We start from the raw sequence: 23,157 nt of genomic DNA, 5'->3' as shown, positions 1-23,157 counted from the left end.
TTTTGAATAAATGGTTGATTTGACAAGCACAGGAATATTTAATATATTATGATTTCTGCATTCTTGTACTCCCCTGCTGACCTTTGATATATATTCCATCTCACAGCAACACTGTTACTCTCCCTGATCCCTATTCATTCTTTGGATTGTATATTATCCATTGCATCCCATTTTGATGTCTTTTCATCCTGAACAGTTTTTCTGACCCACCATGTCTGTGTTGTGTGTCTTCCCAACAGACTTTTATGACACACTGTGCTTCATTATCTTACAGGTTGTAACAGTGTGATGTCATTTCTGCTCCCTTGTTGGGGTCTCTCTGTGAAAGCATCACTCAGGTTTTTTTTCTTTATTTAGTACTGAAGCCCCAGCAAGTGTCAATGTGCCTGCTAGAATCCTTGGACTCAAAATACGTGTTGTTTAATTAATGAAGGATGGAAGCAATGAGTAGAATATATGTATTCTGAAATTGCAGACTTTGCATACATGAAGCTACATGTGTCAAAAAGGGCTTTTCATGATGTAATGTTACCAAAAAACCAACTGATTAACAGAGAAATATAGCAAAAACAGGACACATTCATGGTGTAATGAAGTCTTGCTAGGAGCAAGGAGAATATCAAGGTTAACTATTTCTTCATAGAATGACACACTTGGGTTCATTTTTTTTCTTCTTCCTAGTTTAGTAAGAAAAACAAATTTTGGTTCATGAAGGGATATAAATTAAATCCCAGATTAAAAGTAGAATTTCCTAGGCTCAAGTACTACTTCTTTTTTCCCTATAATTTTTATGAAATTTCTCCACCTTATATTTATTCATCTGGTAATTATTAAAAACCACAATTTATTCTACTTTTCAAACTCTTGTTTTCAAGTGGGCACGTGTTTCCAACTATAACTGGTTTTTGTTTTTTATTTTTTTTTAACGAGTGTACTTGTGGCATATGGAAATTCTTGGACAAGGGATTGAATCCCAGCCACAGCTATTACCTCCACTGCAGCTGTGGCAATGCCTGGTCCTTTAATCCACTGAAGTGGGGATCGAGCCTGTGCCTCCACAGTGACCCTGAGCCACAGCAGTCAGATTCTTTGCTTACTGTGCCACAGTGGGAACTCCAATATGATTGTTTAATACATTGAAATTCATGATGAAATATTACATTAATAAATTTAATAACATGAAATTCCTGTCAAATAAAATATTTCATTTGTATCATCCTTCTTTCTGATGGATTATCAATATATGATGATCACATGGAAAATACAAAATGATTCTGATTGATATAAGGAAATTTGGAAGTGTGATGTAATATTCATTCCTCATGCTTTAGAGATTAAATGGGCCATGTCTTTTATATTCCTAAAGGAGTTACATAACACAATGTTATAAAAAAATACCTAACCATCAACCATGATATTTAAACATGGGTAGATTGACTAATAAAATGATTAGAATTTAGTTTTATGTAATCAACCAATATATAACAGTATATGTGCTAACAGATAGGAATATATAGTGAAACATATTATGTATATTAAGAATATAAAGGAAAATTATTTCTTCCTATGATGATATGCATGTAAAAAGTTACTTTGTTTATTACATATGTATATGGTCCAGCACAGTCCCTCAGTACATCTTTATGAATGCTGACTATTCTAATCATGTTACCTTTTTGTCATCATTTCGTGACACTGTATCAGAGTATTTAATATCATAGTCTTGAGCGATCAGTTATAATGCAGTTACTTGCTCTTCAATATTTCTCTTTTGGCACTTACACATTTTTCTTTGTTCCCTCATCTATTAATGGTAATAACAGTAGTGCCTACCTAACTCTTCGAATTATTACAGAGATTCTTCTTAAACACCAGTATATATATATTTTTGCCTTTCTGTTGTTTTATTAAAATGAAATATTTGAATCCATACACACTTTTGAATTTAATCATAGACTTCCCCAGTTTGAAAGAATTTTCCAAATGTTTAGAGAATAGTCCTGGGCTAGTTTATTATTCCCCCCCCCCCATTTTCTTACACCCATTTTATTTCCCCTTCTGGCAGAATCTATGCTTTCTACTGATTTTCTTTATCTCATAAGTCTTATTTGCTGAGATCAACAAAAATCTCCTTATAATCCTTGCCTCTTGTTCACTCACATTTGGGCTCTAGGCACATTTATATTTCACTTGAAATGGCTTTCCTACTAAACAGTTTCCTAATGGCATTTTTCAGCTGTGCATTTCTCAAGGTATAGATTAAGGGATTTACCATGGGAGTTATCATAATGTAGAATACAGCGACTGCCTTATCAACAGGTAAAGTAACTGCTGGTCACACATACTCAAATATGCAGGGCACAAAGAAGATGACAACTGCTGTGATGTGGGAGACACAGGTAGAGAGGGCTTTGGTTCTGGCCTCCAAGCTTTGGGTGCTTAGGGTTTTAAGGATGACCCCATAGGAGCCAAACAAAAGTAGGAAGCTTAGCAGACAGAGTAGTCCACTGTTGGCAGCAACAAAGAGCCCTAGGGTGTGGGTATCAGTGCAGGCTAGTTTAAGCAGAGGAATGAGATCACACATAAAGTGATCTATGACATTAGGGCCACAGAAGGGCAATCTGAAGATGAAGAGGATCTGAATGAATCCATGGAGAAAGCCTCCTGCCCATGACACTCCCACCAGCAGGCCACATAGCTGCCAGTTCATGATGGTTGCATAGTACAAGGGCTTGCAGATGGCCACATAGCGGTCATAGGCCATCACGGTCAGCAGGATGATATCAGCCCCTCCAAAGAAATGTTCCCCAAAGATTTGCATCATGCATCCATGGAAAGTGCTTGTTTTCTTTTCATGGAGTGAGTCTACAAGCATTTTAAGAGTATCCACACAGGAGAAGCAAGCATCAGTGAAAGAGAGATGAGCCAGGAAATAGTACATGGGGCACCTGATTAATGGGCTGGTAGTGATGGTGACTATGGTGAGCACATTTCCTCCCAGAGAGACAGCGAAGATGACCAAAAACACCACAAATATGACTTTCTGCATGTGTGGATTCTGAGTGAGTCCCAGCAGAATGAACTCCGTTACATTGTTCCTAGTCTCCATGTAGCTCATGTTATTGTCAACCACCTTACCTAAAAATGAAAAAAAAAATGTTTATTTTTTAAATCTCACCCTTGAGTTTATTAAGCCTCTTCATCTAATAAATATCAAATGCCTGTATCCTACTGGATTCTAAATTCTTATAAGATTTTCCTTGAAATAAAATTTTTGTTGTGATCTTTTACATGTTGTTTGTGAGTGTATGAGCAAATGAGAAGAATGGTTTCACTGTGAAAATATAGTAAGAATATTAGAATATGAGTGTTGGGGGAAGAGGGATTTGAGAATGAGGGCATCTTGTGTACAAGTCTAGTAAAGGGTTTTGTCTGACTTGGATGAGGTGGGCTGAGCCTCAGAAAGGGGACAGAAGGCAGATAATTTACTTTACATTTTCTATGTAACAAGACATTGGTAGTGGGAATGTGATGGAAAAGTTACAGGATATATCATCTGCTACAAGAAAAGTGGTAAACCATGTTCCTTCAATCCAATATATGGGATACATTTCCTGCACTTTACAACTTTTGTTTCTCTAATATTAAGTGAGAATCATAATGTCCACTCAGGTTATTATGCGTATTGATTGAGGAAACATATATGAACATATGCACTACATGCTGTAGACAAAGAACCTTCACTTATCTTTATGCCTCTATGTATTTGGAGTTGGAAGAATGGACATATTCAGCAACAATACAGAAAAACATTTAATCATACAGTAAACTGTGGAGGAATCATCTCCAATTTTACTTTGGTGGAAGCTGCAGGAAAGTCATATTATGCAGACCGGTGGATCTCAGGAAAAGATCTTCCATTGCACTAAATAGTGTATGATTTATATCACAATATTCACATTTATATGCTTTTGGGAGTGAAGTGTGTTTAAATTTTGTTTACATTCTAATGATTAGGCTTGGTTGTTTCAAATGTGTCTCTTGCAGAAAGAATGAAATCTCATGTAGAAAGCTGAATCCTACAAATGAATTTCTTCAATTCAGGTTTTCACATTGTAGAGTACATTGATGATACTTACCTACTTTCCCTTGAAGAATGGGGGAAGGTGAAATGCACTATTCCTCTATGCAAAAAATATTGAAAAATCATGGTTATTACATATGTAAAGTAACAGTCTTCAATAAGCATCAACACTAGTGACACACTTGACTTCTGATCTTGGGTGATATTAATGATATTTGAGAGGGTTCAAAACTAACCCATCTTCACAATGACCTCCTTTTGGGATAAGTACCTTTCAAGATGAAAGACCTGACACAAGGGGAAAGGGATTCTTGAGATAATTCATTATCACATCAACAATACAAAAGTAAGTCATTGTAATAGTCTCAATATTTCTTTCTCACCTAAAGCCTCAAATGGTTTCCCCAGAAAGCTTGGGAGTTGAATTTAGAATGCATTCATTGTGAACACTATGGAGCAATCAGCTTTGATGGATGTCTCCGGTCCAATAATCAGGAGGCAGAACGTGTGGTAGAAGCACATCGAAATGAGTCATTCCATCCTTGATGCATCCTGCTCTGGATGTGTAAACAAGAAGAACAAAAAGTCCTTTTTCCATGCAATGCATGAATGTTTAAGAGGTATCCACAGAAAGGTCAAGGACCTTTTTGTTAGAGCTGCTGTATTCTCTCCCAGGAATTAATTATCTTCTTTGATGGAAAGGCTTTGTCTTAGAAGCAGGTATTCTGGAGAGGCAGGTTGGAAGAGCCCATATTCTTCTGTGGGGAATTGTATTCCCTGCCCTTGGAAACAAACCCTGTGAGTCCCCTTTCTCTGTGTGAATCTGGGGATCTGAGAAACTTGAATGTCATGTGCACAGCAAGGAGGGCATAGTTCCAGTGTGAGGATCTCGGATGTGGTTAACCTGTGCCCTCATGGCAGAGAGAGAATTCTGTCTTCTTATCAATATGGCAACCTTTTCCTGGAAACCTAGTGTTCATTGCTTGAGGTGTAGAGCAGTGAGGGTGTAAAACTAATGACAATGAAGTAGAAGTACTCACATTCAGAACCTGTTTTTCACATTCACCTTAGGCCTGTGGAAGAAATTCTAAAATGTTTTCAATTTTATCTCTGGTACTGTGGTGATGGTCAGTATGGAACATTAGGGAACATTAAACATGTGGAATGATATCTAAAAACAAGAAGTGCATTCAAAGTTCTACATTCTGGTCACTTTGTATCCCTTTACTTTTAGTCATTCTAGGAGATAGGCAGTGACAAATTATTAAGGTTTTAGCTTGCTTTCCTTGATGATAAATGGCATTGAACATTTTAAAAAAGTATTATTATAGGCATATTTTTGGGGTGGTTCTTTTCATGTTCTGTGTAAAATTTTAAAATAATTCTAGTTCAGTGGGTTAAGAATCCAACATAGTGTCCCTGAGGATGCAAGTTCAATCATTGGCCTTGCTCAGTGGGTTAATGTTCTGGAATTGCTATATAAGTAAGCTCTGGTTTAGGTCTCAGATGCAGCTTGAATCCAGGAATTTTGCACTGTGGAGTAGGATGGCGGGTGAAGCTCTCATTTGACCTTCAGCCTGGGTGCTTCCATATGCCATAGGTGTGGCTGTAAAAAAAAACGAAAGTATTTAAAAAAAGCATTTAGGGTTTCTTTTTTCTCTTTAATACGTGATCTTTATATGTTCTAGTCATAAATACTTTGACATATATATTTTGTATATGTAATCAAATATATTTACATTTAAAGTATTATACATGAATTTATGTATGTGATATAAACATGTATTTGTGGTATGCACCTTTTTTCTTCATATGTGGATTTCATTTTTATTTTTGTAAAGGGATGATAGCTGATGAACAAGATAGCTTGACATGTTTTAAATTTTTTAACCTTCTTATGGTTCATGCTTCCTGGGTCATATGTAATAATTATTGATCTACATAATGTTTAAAAATTTTTACTTTGAAATTTTTATAGATGGAGGTTTAACATCGAGTTATCTAACTTATTTTGCATTTGTTTTTGTGTAGAGTGTAAGGCAGTGGATCAGGCTCTGTTAATAACCTAAAATTCTCTGAATTTCTTATCACATTGGTCTGTTATGACATAGGAAATATTTTTCCTGCTTGCTTCTTATATTTACTTACATTATGATAATGATTCTGTGTAGTTTCTGTGATCAACAGCCTCAAGATATTTAGCTATTATTCATTTTTTTGGAGTCCTGCTTACACATTGAGTGATGCAGTAGGCAATAATCTTACAGAATAGTATTCAAGTAATACTTCTTGTGACATTAATAAAGTCATGAGTAGAGATTTAAACTATGAACTTCCAGAGCCAAACCAACTCCCCCCAAATCAACAAGACTAGGAAGTGTATCACCTAAGTTGGTAATCTAGTTTTTTGTAGGGGTTAGTAAATGCTTTGTATTGTAGGATTTCTCTAGAATGAAAACAGTATTTGGTTTGAACTGTAGCACAGATGCTCCTTTGAGAGGCTGTAGGGAATATCAAGGGCCATGCAATTTCTGTGAATTCTGTCAAGGCTTAGATATGGGAAATTACACCTTTCCATCCTACTGAAGATTCAAAAATTAAAAAAAAAAAACCTGCCAAATCATTATACAAGTGAAATACAGATCTTTTGGTCCATTGAGCAAATTCCAAGCATTCAAGAAAATGTTATAAATAATTACATAGGTCAGGCTTGGCATTTTGGGATAAGTGTCTACTTCTGATGTCATCTCCTCATTCTGTTGGGTGTTTTTTTTTTTTTCCTCTTAGAGCATCATTTTATGGAGAATTTGAGGTGAGCAGTTTTATGTATAACCCCATCCAGTGCAGAGGCCCTTTTTAGGTGGGTCAATTCCCTTCAGTATTGCTGCACATGAGCTAGTTAACGAACCTGATGAGAACCCTTCCACTGAAGTTTAAAGGTCATTTAAGTGTGGCCTTTTCCAGTATGCCTAGTCTCCTGGTATTAAGTCATAGGGCACTGGTCTTCATTTAAAGATAAATAACTGTGATAAGCATGAGAAACAAGCTAAAATGCCCTATTAAGAATTCAGTTAAACGCTTGCAATAATGTAGTGTATCCTCCTTTAATAGGATAGGTTCATTTAATCCTTCATCCAGTCTCATTAGTCTCCCCATGATAATTTCAAAGTGAGACAAACGATGTTTGCTAAGAGGGTCAGAGGTTGAGGAGGACCAGTGAAAGGGCCTTAGACTAGGGTAAAAAATAAGCACCCATAATTTTAGCCAACTGAGTTTTGCTTTTTCTATTTGCTCTTTCTACTAACCCAGAAGACCTTGGTGATAAGTACAATTGAAAATGCTGCACAATAATCCAAATCTTACAAATTAAACAAAGAACATCTCCAGTAAAATGAATTCTGCTATCACCATGTAGTTCTGTGGGGACTCCTCCAATGAGAATTGCTCTTTCTTACATCAATCTCCCTACTGATTTCAATGTGGAATTTCAGCATGGGAATGTCTCAACCCAATGTGAAAACATACAAATTATAACAAAAACATATTGATAACTTCGAGAGGGAGGTATTTGTATAAAATCAACCTGCAAAATCTCAAATGGACCTGTGGGTGTTGGAAAGTTTGCACAAGAACTGTGTTTACCCAGATTATATTTTGGGCAAGTGGTGCATCTTGACTAGAACTTCCAAGCTATTGTAAAAGAAGGCTTTCTACCATATGGTTTACTCATAATAGCACCATCTATGGGATTCATTGAGTTAACCCATAAACATATTGTAAAAAAGACTATGAGCTCTCAATGGAAGGATAGGCTTCCCATTGGGCCTTTCCACAGCTCTTTGTTGGAGTTCAATCTTCTGTCTTTCTTGGTGCAGGTGTTTTTTTTTTTCTGGTGCTCTTCCTTGAGACTGTAACAATATGTCAGGAAATTGACTGGGAGTCTGAAATGGAAAGGCAGTGGTTATTTGATTGTCATTTTGTAAAGCCTAAAGAATGAAGCTGATAGCACTAACAGCCTGAACTGAGCCAGAACACAGCCCGGGACTTGAACCCACGTGCCGGGACTCAAACCCAGCCAAGACCCAGATTGGGACTTGAATCCACGTTTTACATTAGAATCACTCACCTCATGTCTGGACTTACTGAGGCTCAGGTTCTTTACACCTCCGTGAGAGACAAAGTGACAGGCAAGAAATAGATTTATTAAGATACTTATGAGAGGTGCAAGGGGACAGGAAAGGAAGCTCTGTCCCAAGGATCTGGTGGGCTCCAGTTTTATCATCCAAGGGGAGCTGGGGTCAGAAAAGACAGGCTCTTCCTTTCTGGGAGTAGGAGCTTCTCCTTGTTATCTGGTAAGGTGTGTACTCAAATCAGCAGAAGGGCGGTCCTCAAACTCCTGCCCTTGGTCTGAATCTGAACACAGGCCTCATCCCATCCCCCACCCCAGGGAGGCAAATCTCCACTAGTCAAGCAAGCCCACCTTGTTCAGAAGGCTTTCTTGAGCAATTTATTACCTTCACAGTGATCTCCCAATGTCCCCTAGGTTTCCCTCTCTATCTGTGGTCCCTTAACGGGACTTCTTCAACTCCCTGGGCCTACTCCATTAGAAGTGCCTACCATTTGCAGTGAGGTATTACTCTGAGGGAGAGAGACTTTGATTTTGTTACAGTTTAAGACAGAAAATGTGTCTCCTGTATATTGGGGGTTTAATTATTTCTCCTGTATTTTCATTTCTACTTCTCCCAGGGTAGTGGGGAGGATACCAGTATTCCCCTAGAGCCTTCACTATTCTTGTTTAGCTTGATCTTCTGGTATGAAATCCAGTGCAAAGATTTTTTTTTTTTCATTTTTCTACAAGTCCTTATCTGATAACATAATGACCTCATTTTTTTTCTTTTTTTTACAGTAAAACAAATGCCAGCTTCCTTTATCAGTCACAGATTGGACTGATCTTGATGACGTAATTGACACAATTGAAGTTTTATCATTTTTATGGATCTATTTCTCTCCTTTGAGATAGTTTTGGAAAGTGGACAGACCACTGTGATGAGGGCCTTTGTCCATAACAAGGGCCAGCCAAAAGTGTATCTTTTAATTAGAGTAGCCAATTCCTTGTCTTTGCCTTGTAAAAAGACAGAGTTAGCAAATGACCATATTGGTGGTTAGATGGTGATTTTGGTGTCCTGCCAGACTGTTGTTTAATGGTTTTCTTGAATCTCTCATAATAATCCAGAACTGATTAATCTTATATTTGTTCACAGAGCTGAATATTAATATTAATATTAATATTAAGATATACCATCTATTTATATATGAATTTATTGGCAACTTTAAAAGTAATCATTACTAAATTTTATTAAAGAAGTATTCCAGGAGTTCCCATCATGGTTCAGCAGTTAACAAACCCGACTAGGATCCGTGAGGATGTGGGTTTGATGCCTGGCCTCATTCAGTGGGTCAGGGATCCAGCATTGCTGTGAGCTGTGGTGTAGGTCGCACATGGTGCTTGGATCTGGCATTGCTGTGGCTGTGGTGTAGGCCAGCAGCTGCAGCACTGATTTGCCCCTAGCCTGGGAACCTCCTTATGCCATGGGTGCGGCCCTAAAAAGACAAAACAAAAAAAGAAATTTTGTCTATTACTATAAGAATTTACTGGAAATTTAAATGCCTGTCTACCTATATTTTATTAATAAATAATACACCTGCTAATGAACACTTAAATTGCATAGTCATGTTATTTGAATCATTAGGCTCGAAGAACCTTAGTATCGTGGAGGTGGCCTAAAGGAAAGATTAGAGGCAAATCTTATAAATAAATTCATATAATCCATGAAATAAGAAGAATTAGCAGGGAATTCTAGAAACAAAGAGAGGTATAGAACAAAACCAACTCTCAGCAGAACAATTTCAGATGACTTGTGCCAAACTCAGGAATAAGGCTTGTAAATGAGGCACTTGAATGTATTTCTAAGGAGTAACCTTTGATAGGTGTGTATCTGTGATGGGTAGAGAGGTGACCACCTATGTCCTTCTCTGTATTGACACAAGTGAGCTCGAGTGAGGCTTGATCAACATTGGGCTAAATGATGTTGAAACCATCAACCAGTAGAACACTGGGTTGCGATGCCCCTTCATTCCGAAGTTCTAGTATCTCATTTTCGAAAGTTTACTGAACTGTCAAAGCCTAGAAGTAATTACTAAATGGCCAAAACCTATTTCTTTCACTCACAGAAGGCACACAACCTTTGTTTGTGCTGTTTAACAACTCTGTGTGCTAGTCATGTTAACTTCTAGAGGCTCAAGTTCTTAGCACAATAGAGGTAATTCTGTTTGTTATGGTGAGATGAAATTATATAATAAACCTGAAGCATGAATTAATCTGAATAAAGTGTTGTGAAAATGTGTTTTAGAATGATAAACATTCTAAACATTGATTTTCTTAAGTCTTATGTATTTGAGTATGTGGATTTGAGTATGAAAGAAGGGATTGGTTACCTGAACTTCAGGCTGAACATTTGGGGCTGAATGTATATGACCTGCAGAAAGGAAGTGGCATGGATAAAAACAAAAGACACATACACCCACATGTTCGTTGCAGCTCTGTTCACAACAGTCAAGGCATGGAAACCGCCCAAATGTCCATCCACAGATGATTGGATTAGGAAGACATGGTATATATACACAATGGAATACTATCAGCCATAAAAAATCCAGAATAATGTCATTTGCAGCAACATGCATGGAAGTAGAGACTCTCTTACTGAATGAAGTAAGTCAGAAAGAGAAAGACAAATACTATATGATATTACTTATATCTAGAATCTAATATAAGGCACAAATGAACTTTTCCACAGAAAAGAAAATCATGGACTTGGAGAATAGTCTTGTGGTTGCCAAGGTGGAGGGAGCTTGGAGTTAATAGATGCAAAGTATTGCCTTTGGAATGGAATAGCAGTGAGATCCTGCTGTGTAGCACTGGGAACTATGTCTAGTCACTTATGATGGAGCATGATAATGTGAGAAAATAGAATGTGTACATGTATGTGTAATTGGGTCACCATGCTGTACAGTAGGAAAAAAATTGTATTGGGGAAATAACTATTAAAAAATGGTAAAAGAATAAAAGTTATACTGTTCAGTTAGTGCTTATTTCCCCTGATATTTTAGGTCATAAGTAGTTTCTTCTTTGAAATTTGTATAAAAAACAGACTGGCAGAGTTCCCACAGTGGCGCAGAGGAAACGAATCCGACTAGGAACTATGAGGTTTCGGGTTCGATCCCTGGCCTTACTCGGTGGATTAAGGATCCGGTGTTGCCATGAGCTGTGGTGTAGGTCATAGACATGGCTCGGATCCTGCGTTGCTGTGCCGTGGTTTAGGCCAGCAACTACAGCTCTGATTCAACCAAGTGCTGTGGGTGTGGCCCTAAAAAACCAAAAAGACAAAAAAAAAAATAATGATAACATGAAAAATAAAACTTAAAAAAAAAAAAAAGACTCTCTATTCTTTCCTTTTTTCTGCTGCTTCCATTCCTGGACCATCAATTCTGCGAAAGTTAGTTCCTGCCAAAAATTAACCTGGTTCCTGTCCTGTGATTGCAGGTCACTGATTTTATTACGTAGAAGGATGTAATCTCCCCATGAAGGTTGCTCTGCATAAAGACTCATATTTGAACTTTAGCCACCTGCTTTGGTTCTTTATCTTTCCTCGTCTCATTTTTTCTCCAGATCTAACTTATACTATTCCATGCTGCGTGATTTCCCCTCTTTTCCTTCAGAAAGCAAGTTGAGCGCAGGGCAGGCATTTCCTGAACTATCTGTCTGACTAGAGAGCCCTGTGGGGTCTCCAGAGAAGCGGTGACTAAGCCAGGCTAACGCAAGGATGGGGAGAAGGCTGTTGTCAGGCAGTGCCCACGACCTCAGGGACATTACCATGGACAACAGCGAAGAGGCTTTCGGTGAAGCTCTGTTTAGAAATGCTTCTGGGAATGTAATTTATTAGACTATTCAAAGGCTTATTAATTCTTGTGTTGTATATAGGTCATACTCTCTTCTGAACTAAATTTCTTTTAGGCATCAGTGTAAAATAAGTGACTCCCAGGGCTGAAAATGTATGTTTGCTTTTGTGAGAAAATCAAAATATTTATGTATGTATGTATGTATGTATGCATGTATATATGTATGTATGTATTTACTGAATTGGAAGATCCACTGGTTCTTATGTCCCACTCCCCATGCAAACATTTAAAAATTTCGAAGACATGTTGATTTTCAGAATAATTTTAGATGAGTGTCCTACCTGCCTTTGGATAATTGGTTTATAAATCACTCCTTTTTATTTCGGATTTAATACTGGGAAGAATGAACAAAGTGAGCATCTTAGGAGGAAATTCTTCCTAACTGAACCTAAAATTAATCTTACAGCCCCTTGTATCTGATGGGCTGTGAATTAGTGTGTTAACCATGACACTTTTCTGAAGAATATTTTACCAACTGTGCTTTAGTGTAATTATACACCATTTAAATTTATTCTCTTTAGCTTAATTCTTAAGACTGTATTTTCTCATGCACCATAGGATGATTTGATTACTCTAACATTCTTAAATAACTTTAGTTTTAGTTGTACATTATGCACAGGCAGAATTCCAGTTTCAGAAAAAAACAGATGAGGTTAAGTTATAACATCTTCAAGTTGCAGTTTTGAACCCTATTTTGTATTGTACCTAATTGTATTGAACCCTATTTTGATGCTTTTATATTTTCCTTCATGTCCTTATCAAAGAATATGCTTGCACATATCGAATGATGAGTAATTTTCTAACTTTCAAAAGCCTTGCCATCCTAAAATGGACTAGATCCATCTGATTCAATTAAGGTAAGTTTATAGCAGGCCATGTTCTGATGCACCTGTAAGAAAATTGAACATATGCTAGAAATCCTACTTTAACTATAAGAGCAATTTCTCTTATTATTTTGCTAGCATAGTCTAAAAAGAATGCAGGATTTTTGTGCAATACTACCAAAGAAATAAAAGTAATAACTTAACTATATTTTTATAGTATTACTTTTAATACTTTAAAAACATCAATTTAGTGATTAACACTAAGAAATACCCTAAGACAACCAGTCTCTTAGAGTAATTTTATTTTATTTTATTTTATTTTGTCTTTGCTAAGGGCCACACCTGCAGCATATGGAGGTTCCCAGGCTAGGTAGGGGTCGAGTCAGAACTGTAGCCACTGGTGTACACCACAGCCACAGCCACATCACATCCAAGCTGTGTCTGTGACCTACACCACAGCTCAGGGCAGTGCCAGATCCTTAACCCACTGAGCGAGGAAAAGGATTGAACCTCCGTCCTCATGGATGCTAGTCAGATTCGTTTCTGCTGAGCCACAGTGGGAACTCCTAATTTTATTTTTTTTCACTAACATATTGTCAAAATTAAAAATTTTCCTGATTATCCTCATAAACGTATGTGTAACATTTTAAAAGTTTTCTTCCTTTCTTCATTGGACTTAGTCATAAATCTGTGCCTGGCAATTTCAGAAACTGTTCCTTCAAAAAATACAAAAAGTGAAATAAAATGTATGGTTTGGAACTCTTCATGAGACTGGAGTTTTGTAAATTATTTCTTGTCATATTATATTAATTGTAAGATATATCCCTGTAATTATTCATAAAGACACATTAGGTGATCTGGTAGTCTGTCACCTTGCATATTTTTTTTCTGTTGAGATTAGGACTCAGAAGACTCTCTCTCACTGTTACCCTCCATGACACCTCATCTTCCTTTGCTTTCAAACATGGGAAATAGCCACAAATTGAGTGGAAATCAAAATATCTGCCCTCTGGTTTTAACAATACTTTACTTTCTTATGCCAACAAATTACTTTGATTATCTTGCTCTGCGTCTCTTTTACTGAAAATTGATGGTACGGATATATCAAGGGACACTCAGTTTAAGTTGTTTACTAACATATCTAATAGTTATTTTTACATCAATTTGTTGTAGCTAAATGAATCTATCACTGGCGTAAACAGTATGCTCTCTCCTAAACAAGGAATTGTCATTGGCTATAATAAGGCAAGGAGGAAATTGATCAATGAAACAAAATTTACTAAACTCTATTGAGATGCTGTGAACTGTTGAACACTGTGAGCCTGATAGTTATCTTTCCTTAAAAAAAAAAAAAATAGAGGTTAAGATGTGTTATAACAACATTTGACTTAGGAAAAATTTGAGGTTTTTTTCTTTTTCCTAAAATTAAAGTTGAATATTAATTTGAAATAGAATTTGGAATTGTAGCTCAGCAGGTTAAGAACCTGGCATAGTGTCCATGAGGATGCAGGTTTGATCCCTGACCTCACTCAGTGGGTTAAGGATCTGGCATTGCTGTGAACTGTGGTGTAGATGGCAGATGTGGCTCGGATTTGGTGTTACTGCAGGTGTGGCATAGGTCAGCGACTATACCTCTGATTGCACCCCTAGCCTGGAAAGCTCCATATGCCGTGGATGTGGCCCTAAAAAAGACAATAAAATAAAATAAAATATAAAATAAAAAATAAAATAAAGAATCCAGCATTGCTACATTTTGTGCCATAGGTTGCAGATGCAGCTCGGATCTGGTGTTGCCTTGCCTGTGTTATAGACCACAGCTGCAGCTCTGATTCAACCCTTAGCCCAGGAACTTCCATATGCTGCAGGTGCAGCTATAAAAAGAAAAAAGAGATGAAAAATAAAAATAAAATAAAATTGGTTTCCAATAGCATTGAGCATTTTCAGCTGCTGTACTAATTTACCTATTTACAGTGAATTTGTAAGTCAATGTGCATGATGGCTTCCAAGTAACTTTGCTACAAAAGCAGTCTGTATTTTATAAAGTCCTCTTAGGTGCCCCAGATAGGGTGCCCACATCTGACCACACTCTGATTGAAAGTGTACTGTAGGATTTATATCTCCACAGGGTATCAGGTAACCCCTCAACACCGTATAAAATAGCTCCTGGAGAGCACTCTCTATATTTTATATGCTCTTTACCTCTGTATAAATAATATCTCAAGATTGTACATAGATGAAAATTTTAAGTTTTCCTTCCATTATTGCAACAAACAGGTCCTTTTGAGCTTTATCTGTATTAACTTTTTAATTGAATTTTATTATATTTATTGCATATAAAACTCATAACAATTCTTGAAAAAGTTATGAAATATGAATTATTCAAATATGATCAGGCAAATTATCTTTAATTTGTCATTTGCCATCAGAAATTTTGATTGATTCTACATACAAGGTTTTTCTGTAATTAGAAGAAATGAATGAATTTGTTGATTGTTTTTCACAAATTCACTCAATTGAAATTTATATTTTGCTGCACAGTTTCAACCTTCTTTACTTTCAGTGTTCCCGAAACTATTCATTTCAAACATCCAATTTATATTGTTTGTTCACATGGCAAGGGTGATCTTTTTTAAGCAAATTAAGTAATTCAAGTTGATATAATTTCAATAAATTTGCATTCTTGAGGATACAGTCCCAAATAAAACAGAAAACCTGTCCATATCATCCTGGAAGAAGTGCAGTTGACCCAATGGAGAAAGCTTATATATTTAAAAATGTATATATTTAAAAAATTATATAAATTAAATTTTGTCATTACCTAAATAATTAACAATAATAAAATATTTTCTCTATCATTTAAATATCCTATGGTAATGTTGAAAATTAACCTCATTTTTCCCATGATGACATTATTTCACAATAAATTTGTAAAATAAGAGAAAAAAATCAAGCTTAAACCTAAGAGATAACTAGTGTTACTACGAATGGATGTTGTTTTTCATAAATGTAAAATTATTATGATGCTAGTTTTAAATGCAGATTCATGATTTTTCTTTTCAGATATTTAAGACCTCTGTTTATAATAGATGACAATATGAATTATATGGAAAGCCAGAGCAATGTCTCAGAATTCATTCTTGTGGGACTTTCTTCTGACCAGAACATACAAACATTTTGCTTTGTGCTTTTCTCATTCTGTTATATTGGCCTGTTGATAGGAAACTTTCTGATTCTTATTTCTATTAAATGCAGTCCTCTTTTTCAGCAACCTATGTACTATTTCCTCAGCCACTTATCTTCCATGGACATCTGCTATACCTCTAGCGTTACACCCAAATTAATTGGTGACCTGCTTGTGGAAAGAAAAACCATTTCCTATGGTAATTGCATGTTACAGGTCTTTTCCATGCATTTCTTTGGGATGATTGAAGTCTTAATTCTTATAGTCATGGCCTTTGATCGCTATGTTGCCATCTGTAAACCTCTCCACTACATGAGTATCATGAGCCGGACAAGATGCAATTTCCTAGTCTTAGCTGCTTGGGCTGGTGGAGCCGTTCACTCTTTTCCTCAATTTTCTATGATAATCCAGTTGCCTTTCTGTGGTCCTAATGAAATTGATCACTATTTTTGTGACATCTTTCCTTTGCTGAAAGTTGCCTGTACCGATACCTACATCACTGGTGTCATTATGCTTGTCAATTCGGGAATGGTGACCTTAACGACATTTGTGGTTTTATTTTTTTCTTATGTCGTTATACTATTCACTTTAAGACATCACTCAGCTGAAGGAAGGCGCAAAGCCCTCTCCACCTGTGGCGCTCACATCACTGTGATAGTTTTATTTTTTGGACCTTCGATCTTTGCCTATCTTCGACCTCCCACCCCTTTCCCTGAGGACAAAGTGTTTGCAATGTTTTATACCATCATTGCTCCTATGTTTAATCCTTTAATCTATACGCTAAGAAATTCAGAGATGAAAAACGCCATGAGAAAAGTCTGGTGTCAAACATCATAGGTAAACATTTTTATCAAAAGAAGTCTGGAGGCACCTAAATGTGGAAGTAAAGAGCTAACATCTATCTCACAGATTAATTGGCCATTGTTGTCATTTTATGAATGACAGAAAAAAGGACCTAGTAAATGACACTTATTCAACCACACAGAAAACAGACTTGACATTTAGTTAAGTTTTTGGGGTTTTAAGATGGTGTGAGGAGGTTTACATGCATAAATGCATCTGGCTACAAATTGAAGCAATGATAAATAAGCAAAAAATTTGATGCAAAAGTGAAAATGTTAATAATTTCTTAAAAAATCAGTTTTAGGAGTTCCCGTCGTGGTGCAGTGGTTAATGAATCTGACTAGGAACCATGAGGTTGCGGGTTCAATTCCTGGCCTTGCTCAATGGGTTAAGGATCTGGCATTGCTGTGAGCTATGGTGTATTCCTGGCCTTGCTCTGTGGGTTAAGGATTCGGCATTGTTGTGAGCTGTGGTGTAGGTTGCAGACTCGACTGGGATCCCGCGTTGCTGTGGCTCTGGCATAGGGCGGCAGCTACAGCTGCAATTAGACCCCTAGCCTGGGAACCTCCATATGCCGTGGGAGTGGCCTAGAAAAGGCCAAAAAAAAAAAAAAAGATCAGTTTTAGGAGTTCCCTTTGTGGCTCAGTGTAAACAAACCTGACTAGTATCTATGAGGATGTGGGTTTGATCCCTGGCCTCGCTCAGTGGGTTAAAGATCCAGCATTTCCGTGAGTCATGGTATAGGTTTCAGATGTGGCTTGGACCCTAACTTGCTGTGGCTGTGCCGTAGGTTGGCAGCTACAGCTCAGATTCAACCCTAGCCCAGGAATTTATGTATGATGGAAGTTTTAGGTGCGGGTCTCAAAACAAAACAAAACAAAAATCGGTTTTAGTGGCAAGTCTATATGATGTTTCATCTGATGCAATATTCTGTATAACAAAGGAGCAAATCCACAGTTTTAATACTGAGTTTAATTTATGATAGGATCTTCACGTAACTGACCTCAAGTGGTATTTAGAAATAAATTACACAATAAGAAGTTTGTATAATAGAATTTTATTTAAAGAGATTCCTTGGTGGTAATTCTCTTGCCTTCCCATTGAGAGAAAAATAAAAAGATGGAGTGAGGTTAGTTACTCAGAATGTTGAAAACACACTCACTGATCAGCCCAGTGGTCAGAATTTTTTCAAATCAATAAAGGAACATAATCATAAAGTGCAAAAAATTAGTAGGAAATCACTAGTTATGAGATTCAGAACCTTACATGTTACATGAGAAAAACATCAGCAAAAAATAAATATCAAACTACAATCAAAAAGCACTATGACACAAATCTTGGAAATGAGCGCCAATAACAAATTGTCTTTATGACTATCATGAAAAGAGACAACTGAGGAATATTTCTTAGAGAAACCTGAAAACGTTTTTGATAACAATTTTTTGGGTGCATCTCAAGTAGGATGCAAAAAAAAAAAATTATCTCTTACCAAACAGTAAATGCCATAAGAGAAAAGATAGTGCATAATGGAATTATATGAAAAGGAAAATTGAAATATACAAACACTTTTTAACTCTGTAAGTATAAAGCAAATATTACAACCTTTATAAATATAATTTATATGGGGGTATAAAAAAGAGGAGAAAAATAATGAGGGAGATACAGAAAACTGACAGAACACTGTAAACCAACTATAATGGAAAAAATAAAAATCATTAAAAAAATGAAAACAGACACACAAACAGTCAAACTCATAGAAAAACAAATGGGATTCAGGTTACCAGAGGTGGGGGTTGACGAAAGGAGGAACTGGGTGGGGTAGCCAAAGGTACAAATTTTCAGATATAAAATAACACTAGGGATGTATTGTATAACATGATTAGTATAATTAACACTGCTGCATGTTATATATGAAAGGTTTTAAGAGAGGAAATCATGAGTTTTCACCACAAGAATTTTTTTCTTTTACTTTTCTTTCATATCTATGTGAAATAATAGATGATCACTAAACTTAATGCAGTAATCGTTTCATGATGTCTGCAAGTCAAATTATTATGTGTATACCTTAAAATTATACAGTGCTATTTGTTAATTATATCTCAATAAACCTGGAAGAAAAACGCAAAATATATTATATGGCACATTTATAATTAAATATATATATGGCACATTTATAATTAAAGTAAATAAAGTGATATTTATTGCGCCTTTTATCATGGGTCCCCAGGACATTTATTTTTGAGACGTTATAAAAAGTATGTTTTTCTTGAGAAGTTGGACTAAATACCTTCTGACATTTTATGAGCCAAAAAAGCAGGTTACTGTGAATCAGATTCCAATCTGCACTTTAAAGGATCCAACCAGTTCCGGGTGTGACCACCTGGATTTAAAGAACACAAGATATGTCTTTCTAAAGCGCATTACTGATCATATCCATACTCTAAAAATTTGTATGGAATGCTCTTTACCTTGGAATAAAATCCAGTGTTCTCCTTGTTCATCAGAGATTTCCCCACTTTGGTCTAAATCTGACTTACTAATGTCAGAAGCCACTAGTTGGAAGAAAGTATGGTGTTACACTGATAGGCTTTGGGGTCAGGGAGACCTGAGTGACTTCTAACTCTGTAAGGTTTTACCTACGGGTCTTGATAATTTGCTTTAACTATGTGTATCCATTTTTTAAATGCCTGTTAAATGGGGTAATATTATACTTTATAAAGATGAATACTTCCTGGGGTAGCACATGAATTTTTAGGGTGGCATATAGCTACCAGAAACTCATGTTAGATACTTTTCTTCTTTCCCTACATTTTTCTCTTTGTTTCCCTTTTGCTCGGATGCTTCCATTCAGCTACACTGGACCCCTCTACATTCTCTAAATGTACTAGTCACCTCAATGAGATTTTTCTTGTCTCCTCTGCTTAGGATATTCTACCACCGTGCTTTAAGGTACATATCTTAGGTACAGTTCACACTTCAAAGATTATCTTGTTCAGGAAGATTTTGTAGATTGAACCACAGGGCAGACATATGTCTGAGTCCTTCCTTATTCTTTTATTGCCATTCAGCTGTGCATTTAACCTGTTTCAAATAATACAATGCTGTATGCTAGTGTTTCTTCTCATTAACTGGGTTTTTCTAATATGACAAAGACAGAAGATTATGTACCATATCTTAATTTTCTTTTATCTCTTTTTTCTAGCAATAAACTTAACAGAAATCAAGATGCAAACAAGCAGATACTTAGTTAAATACAAAGATTCTATTGTTTCTCCTTATTTGACTGTATACGTTGTTCTCACAGATCTAGAACTTTTCCTTATACCGTTAATCATGCATTAATAATTATAAAAAAGTGATGTCAGAAAGGCTAAAAAAGTAACATCTATCCCATTTCCCAGTCATGGTGTGATTGAAGTCCTGCAGACTCTCAACCCCTAGTAATGTCTTTTTAGTTATTTATTTAATGCAGTAAGGAGGTACTATTATTTTAAGTACTGTTTATCTCCTATTCATTGAACCTCATAGCCAAGCTCAGCTCCTTGCTTTGGTGGCTATTTCATTAGACATTTCTCTCTACCAGGAACTTGCCTTTTCTCAAGTGACTATATTGCTGCCACAGTTTTTTCTTTTTTCCTTTCTTTTCTTTTCTTTGAGATGTTATAAAAAGCATGTAAGCTTTCCTTGAGGAGTTGGACTAAATAACTTCTTTTCTTTCCACAGTGGTTTCATTTCCTTTCTTTTCTTTGCTTTTCTTTTCTTTCTTTTTTCTTTGTCTCTTCTCTTCTCTTTTTTGGCTGCCCCCAGCAGCAGTGTATGGAAGTTCTGAGCAGCAACTCTGGATCCTTAACCCGCTGTGCTGGCCCAGGGATAGAACTGGCATCTCCACATAGACAAGTAAAACCATTAGTCCACTGCACCACAGTGGAAACTCCTCACACAATTTTCTTGACTGAATTACCCCTGCCCTACAACCAATCAAAATCCAATGGAAAAAAAAACAACATGGAGGTTGTATGTAATGTTTATCTTTAATGTCAGGAACCCTTCTTTTAATGTTTCAACTCTTACAAACTGTAAATAATTAATATAGGGAAATCAATTAAATAGAATTGGGAAATCAGAAGAGGGGAGCTTTCACACAAAGGAAGACTTTTCTTTCCTGGCAGGGACTCAGCCAATGAAAAGCCATAGGCTCTTTATTTACTATAACTTTCCTAATGTTTCCTCTCTCTAAAAGAGTTTTTCTCAGAGTTCCCGTTGTGGCTCAGCAGGTTAAGAGTCTGACTAGTATCCATGAGAATGCAAGTTCCATCCCTGGCCTCACTCTGTGGGTCAAGGATCCAGCATTGCCACAAGCTGCAGCATAGGTCACAGGTGCAGCTCAGAGCCAGTGTTCCTGTGGCTGTGGTGTAGGTCTGCAGCTGCAGCTCTGTTTCCATCCCTGTGGTTTCGATTCGACCCCTAGCCTGGGAACTTCCGTATCTCCTGGTTGGGGCCCTAAAAAAAAAAAAAAAAGAAAAAGAAGTTCTTCTTCTCATTCTTTTGGGGGACTTGCACATGGATCACCATGGTTGCAGACCCCAAATTGCAATTCTGCACTGAACCTGAATATACTCACCTCTGCTGGAGAGAAATCCGGCAGTCTGTTTGTTTCAGGTCAACAGACACTTTCACACATTTAAATAATAACTTTTCCTTTTTTTTTTCCTCCTGGAGCCATTAAACCTAAGTTATATGAGGAGAAAATGTTCTGTCTATTCAATGGGAAATAGATTTGACAGGTTTTCCACAGTTCTGTTTGATCTGGTTTAATGTAACACTTTCCAAAAGTATTTGGATTTTTTAAAGTCTAGATACACATGTTCTGAATACACATGTTATAGGCACATCATTTAAACTTCAGGACTCTCAGATTCCAGGCTGGGAAAAATTTAGAAGTCTTGCATGGGACCTTAAGGAGACAGTAGAAGTTAAAAGTTATGACAGTTTTATGGCAACTTCCTGCCTCAAACTCTCCCTATTTCTCCCCCTTTTCCTCAACTTTATACCTGTCTCCATGTATCCCCTAAGGCTGATTTATACACCTCTGGGCTATTCTAGTGTTCTCTGCAATACCTGAGAGAGGTCCAGGGTTGTGGTGTCACATGTTCTGGATATTTCAATCTTTTCTTTTTCTTTCTTTCTTTTTTTTTTCCTGTCTTTTCCTCTGTACCTGTGTTTTGAACTTTCCAAGGACACATTGATTTCACTAAGTATCTCAGACAAGCTGCTTCCTATGATAGTGCACACAATAGTCTTAGTTTATTCAAGTTCTAGAACTTTTTTTTTTTTTCTGTCTTCCCACGGCATATGGAAGTTCCCAGGCTAGAGGTCGAATTGGAGCTATAGCAGCCAGCCTACACCACAGCCACAGCAACACGGGATCCAACCACCTCTTCAACCAACACCCCAGCTCATGGTAAAGCCAGAACCCTAACCCACTGAGCTGGACCAGAGATCCTCATGGATACTAGATAGGTTTGTCACCACTGAGCCATGAAGGGAACTCCCTAAAACTTTTCTTTTACTAAATTTGAATTGGTTGCACAATCACAAAGAAAACTGGACTAGCAGCTAACATCAGAGGTAGATGGAGGGTCTTTCTTAGGTGTTAAGTTTCCACATTTCGGTTTGGATCAAGGATCAGAGCCACAGGATTAGAATATCTACTCACAATCAGGTGATTTTGAGGGGATGGGATGTGCCAGATGCCTTGACCTTAAATATAAGCTCTGTAGTGAGTAAGAAATATTTGTGGTGGTCTAGCTGCTTGACCTTGCACATGGCCCATATGACATTCCTGTTTTAATTCTTGGTATATAGTAAATATCCCATGTGTGGGTTGAGGGAATTCATGTGAGAATCTTGAGGCCCCCTGAAGGTACATTTTGGCGCATTTACTCTCCTAAATCCCGACCTGTCTAGTTTGCTGCAATTCTTACCCCATGTGCTTCATTCATATAGGTACAAGTTTTAAGAAGACTGGCTTTAGAATTTTGGGGTTCTAACTAAAATGGTTACAAATCTCATGTTAAGTTCAAAGAAAATTTATCTCTTCTTATTTGAGCTTAATTTGCTTATCTGCTCTTTGAAACTTATTACAACAAGGTCTGGGTGCTCTAAGTTTGAGCCACAGGCTCATGTACTGTATTGTTTCTCTAATCTCA

At 36.8% G+C, this 23,157-nt stretch overlaps 3 protein-coding genes and 1 pseudogene across 4 annotated transcripts in view; 2 read left to right on the top strand and 2 right to left on the bottom strand.

Annotated features, from left to right (window-relative positions):
• The window catches only part of LOC146405200 (olfactory receptor 4C13-like), a 68,307-nt gene extending 63,933 nt beyond the window's left edge, over positions 1–4,374 (bottom strand). Inside the window, exon 1 of one of the 2 annotated variants that reach the window (XM_085010068.1) lies at positions 4,267–4,374. The gene's annotated coding sequence lies outside the window, so the exon portion shown is untranslated. The remainder of the gene's footprint in view (positions 1–4,266) is intronic. The other variant, XM_085010070.1, reaches the window with a different exon arrangement.
• LOC146405189 (olfactory receptor 1165-like) overlaps positions 1–23,157 on the top strand; it is a 458,625-nt gene that overhangs the window by 309,783 nt on the left and 125,685 nt on the right. The gene's annotated exons all lie outside the window — the stretch shown is intronic.
• LOC100519541 (olfactory receptor 4C13-like) lies at positions 2,180–3,109 on the bottom strand (annotated as a pseudogene).
• Positions 16,028–19,190, top strand: LOC100519014 (olfactory receptor 4P4-like). The gene is made up of 2 exons (XM_003124187.3): positions 16,028–16,932; positions 19,160–19,190. The coding sequence occupies exons 1-2, from the start codon at positions 16,028–16,030 to the stop codon at positions 19,188–19,190; spliced, it is 936 nt and encodes a 311-aa protein (XP_003124235.3).

The sequence above is a fragment of the Sus scrofa genome, chromosome 2, assembly GCF_054392235.1.
Source record: "Sus scrofa isolate SSC_HxYL_T2T_F1_AM1 chromosome 2, Sscrofa_HxYL_maternal_Yorkshire_Landrace_v2.0, whole genome shotgun sequence".
Taxonomy (NCBI): domain Eukaryota; kingdom Metazoa; phylum Chordata; class Mammalia; order Artiodactyla; family Suidae; genus Sus; species Sus scrofa.
This window is presented reverse-complemented; position numbering and strand designations above follow the sequence as displayed.

Bases quoted from the DNA above. Each gene is read 5' to 3' on its own strand.
- LOC100519014 (XM_003124187.3), top strand. From the start codon at position 16,028: ATGGAAAGCCAGAGCAATGTCTCAGAATTCATTCTTGTGGGACTTTCT. The intron at 16,933-19,159 runs AACATCATAGGT...TATTGCGCCTTT, and splicing joins ATGAGAAAAGTCTGGTGTCA to TATCATGGGTCCCCAGGACA.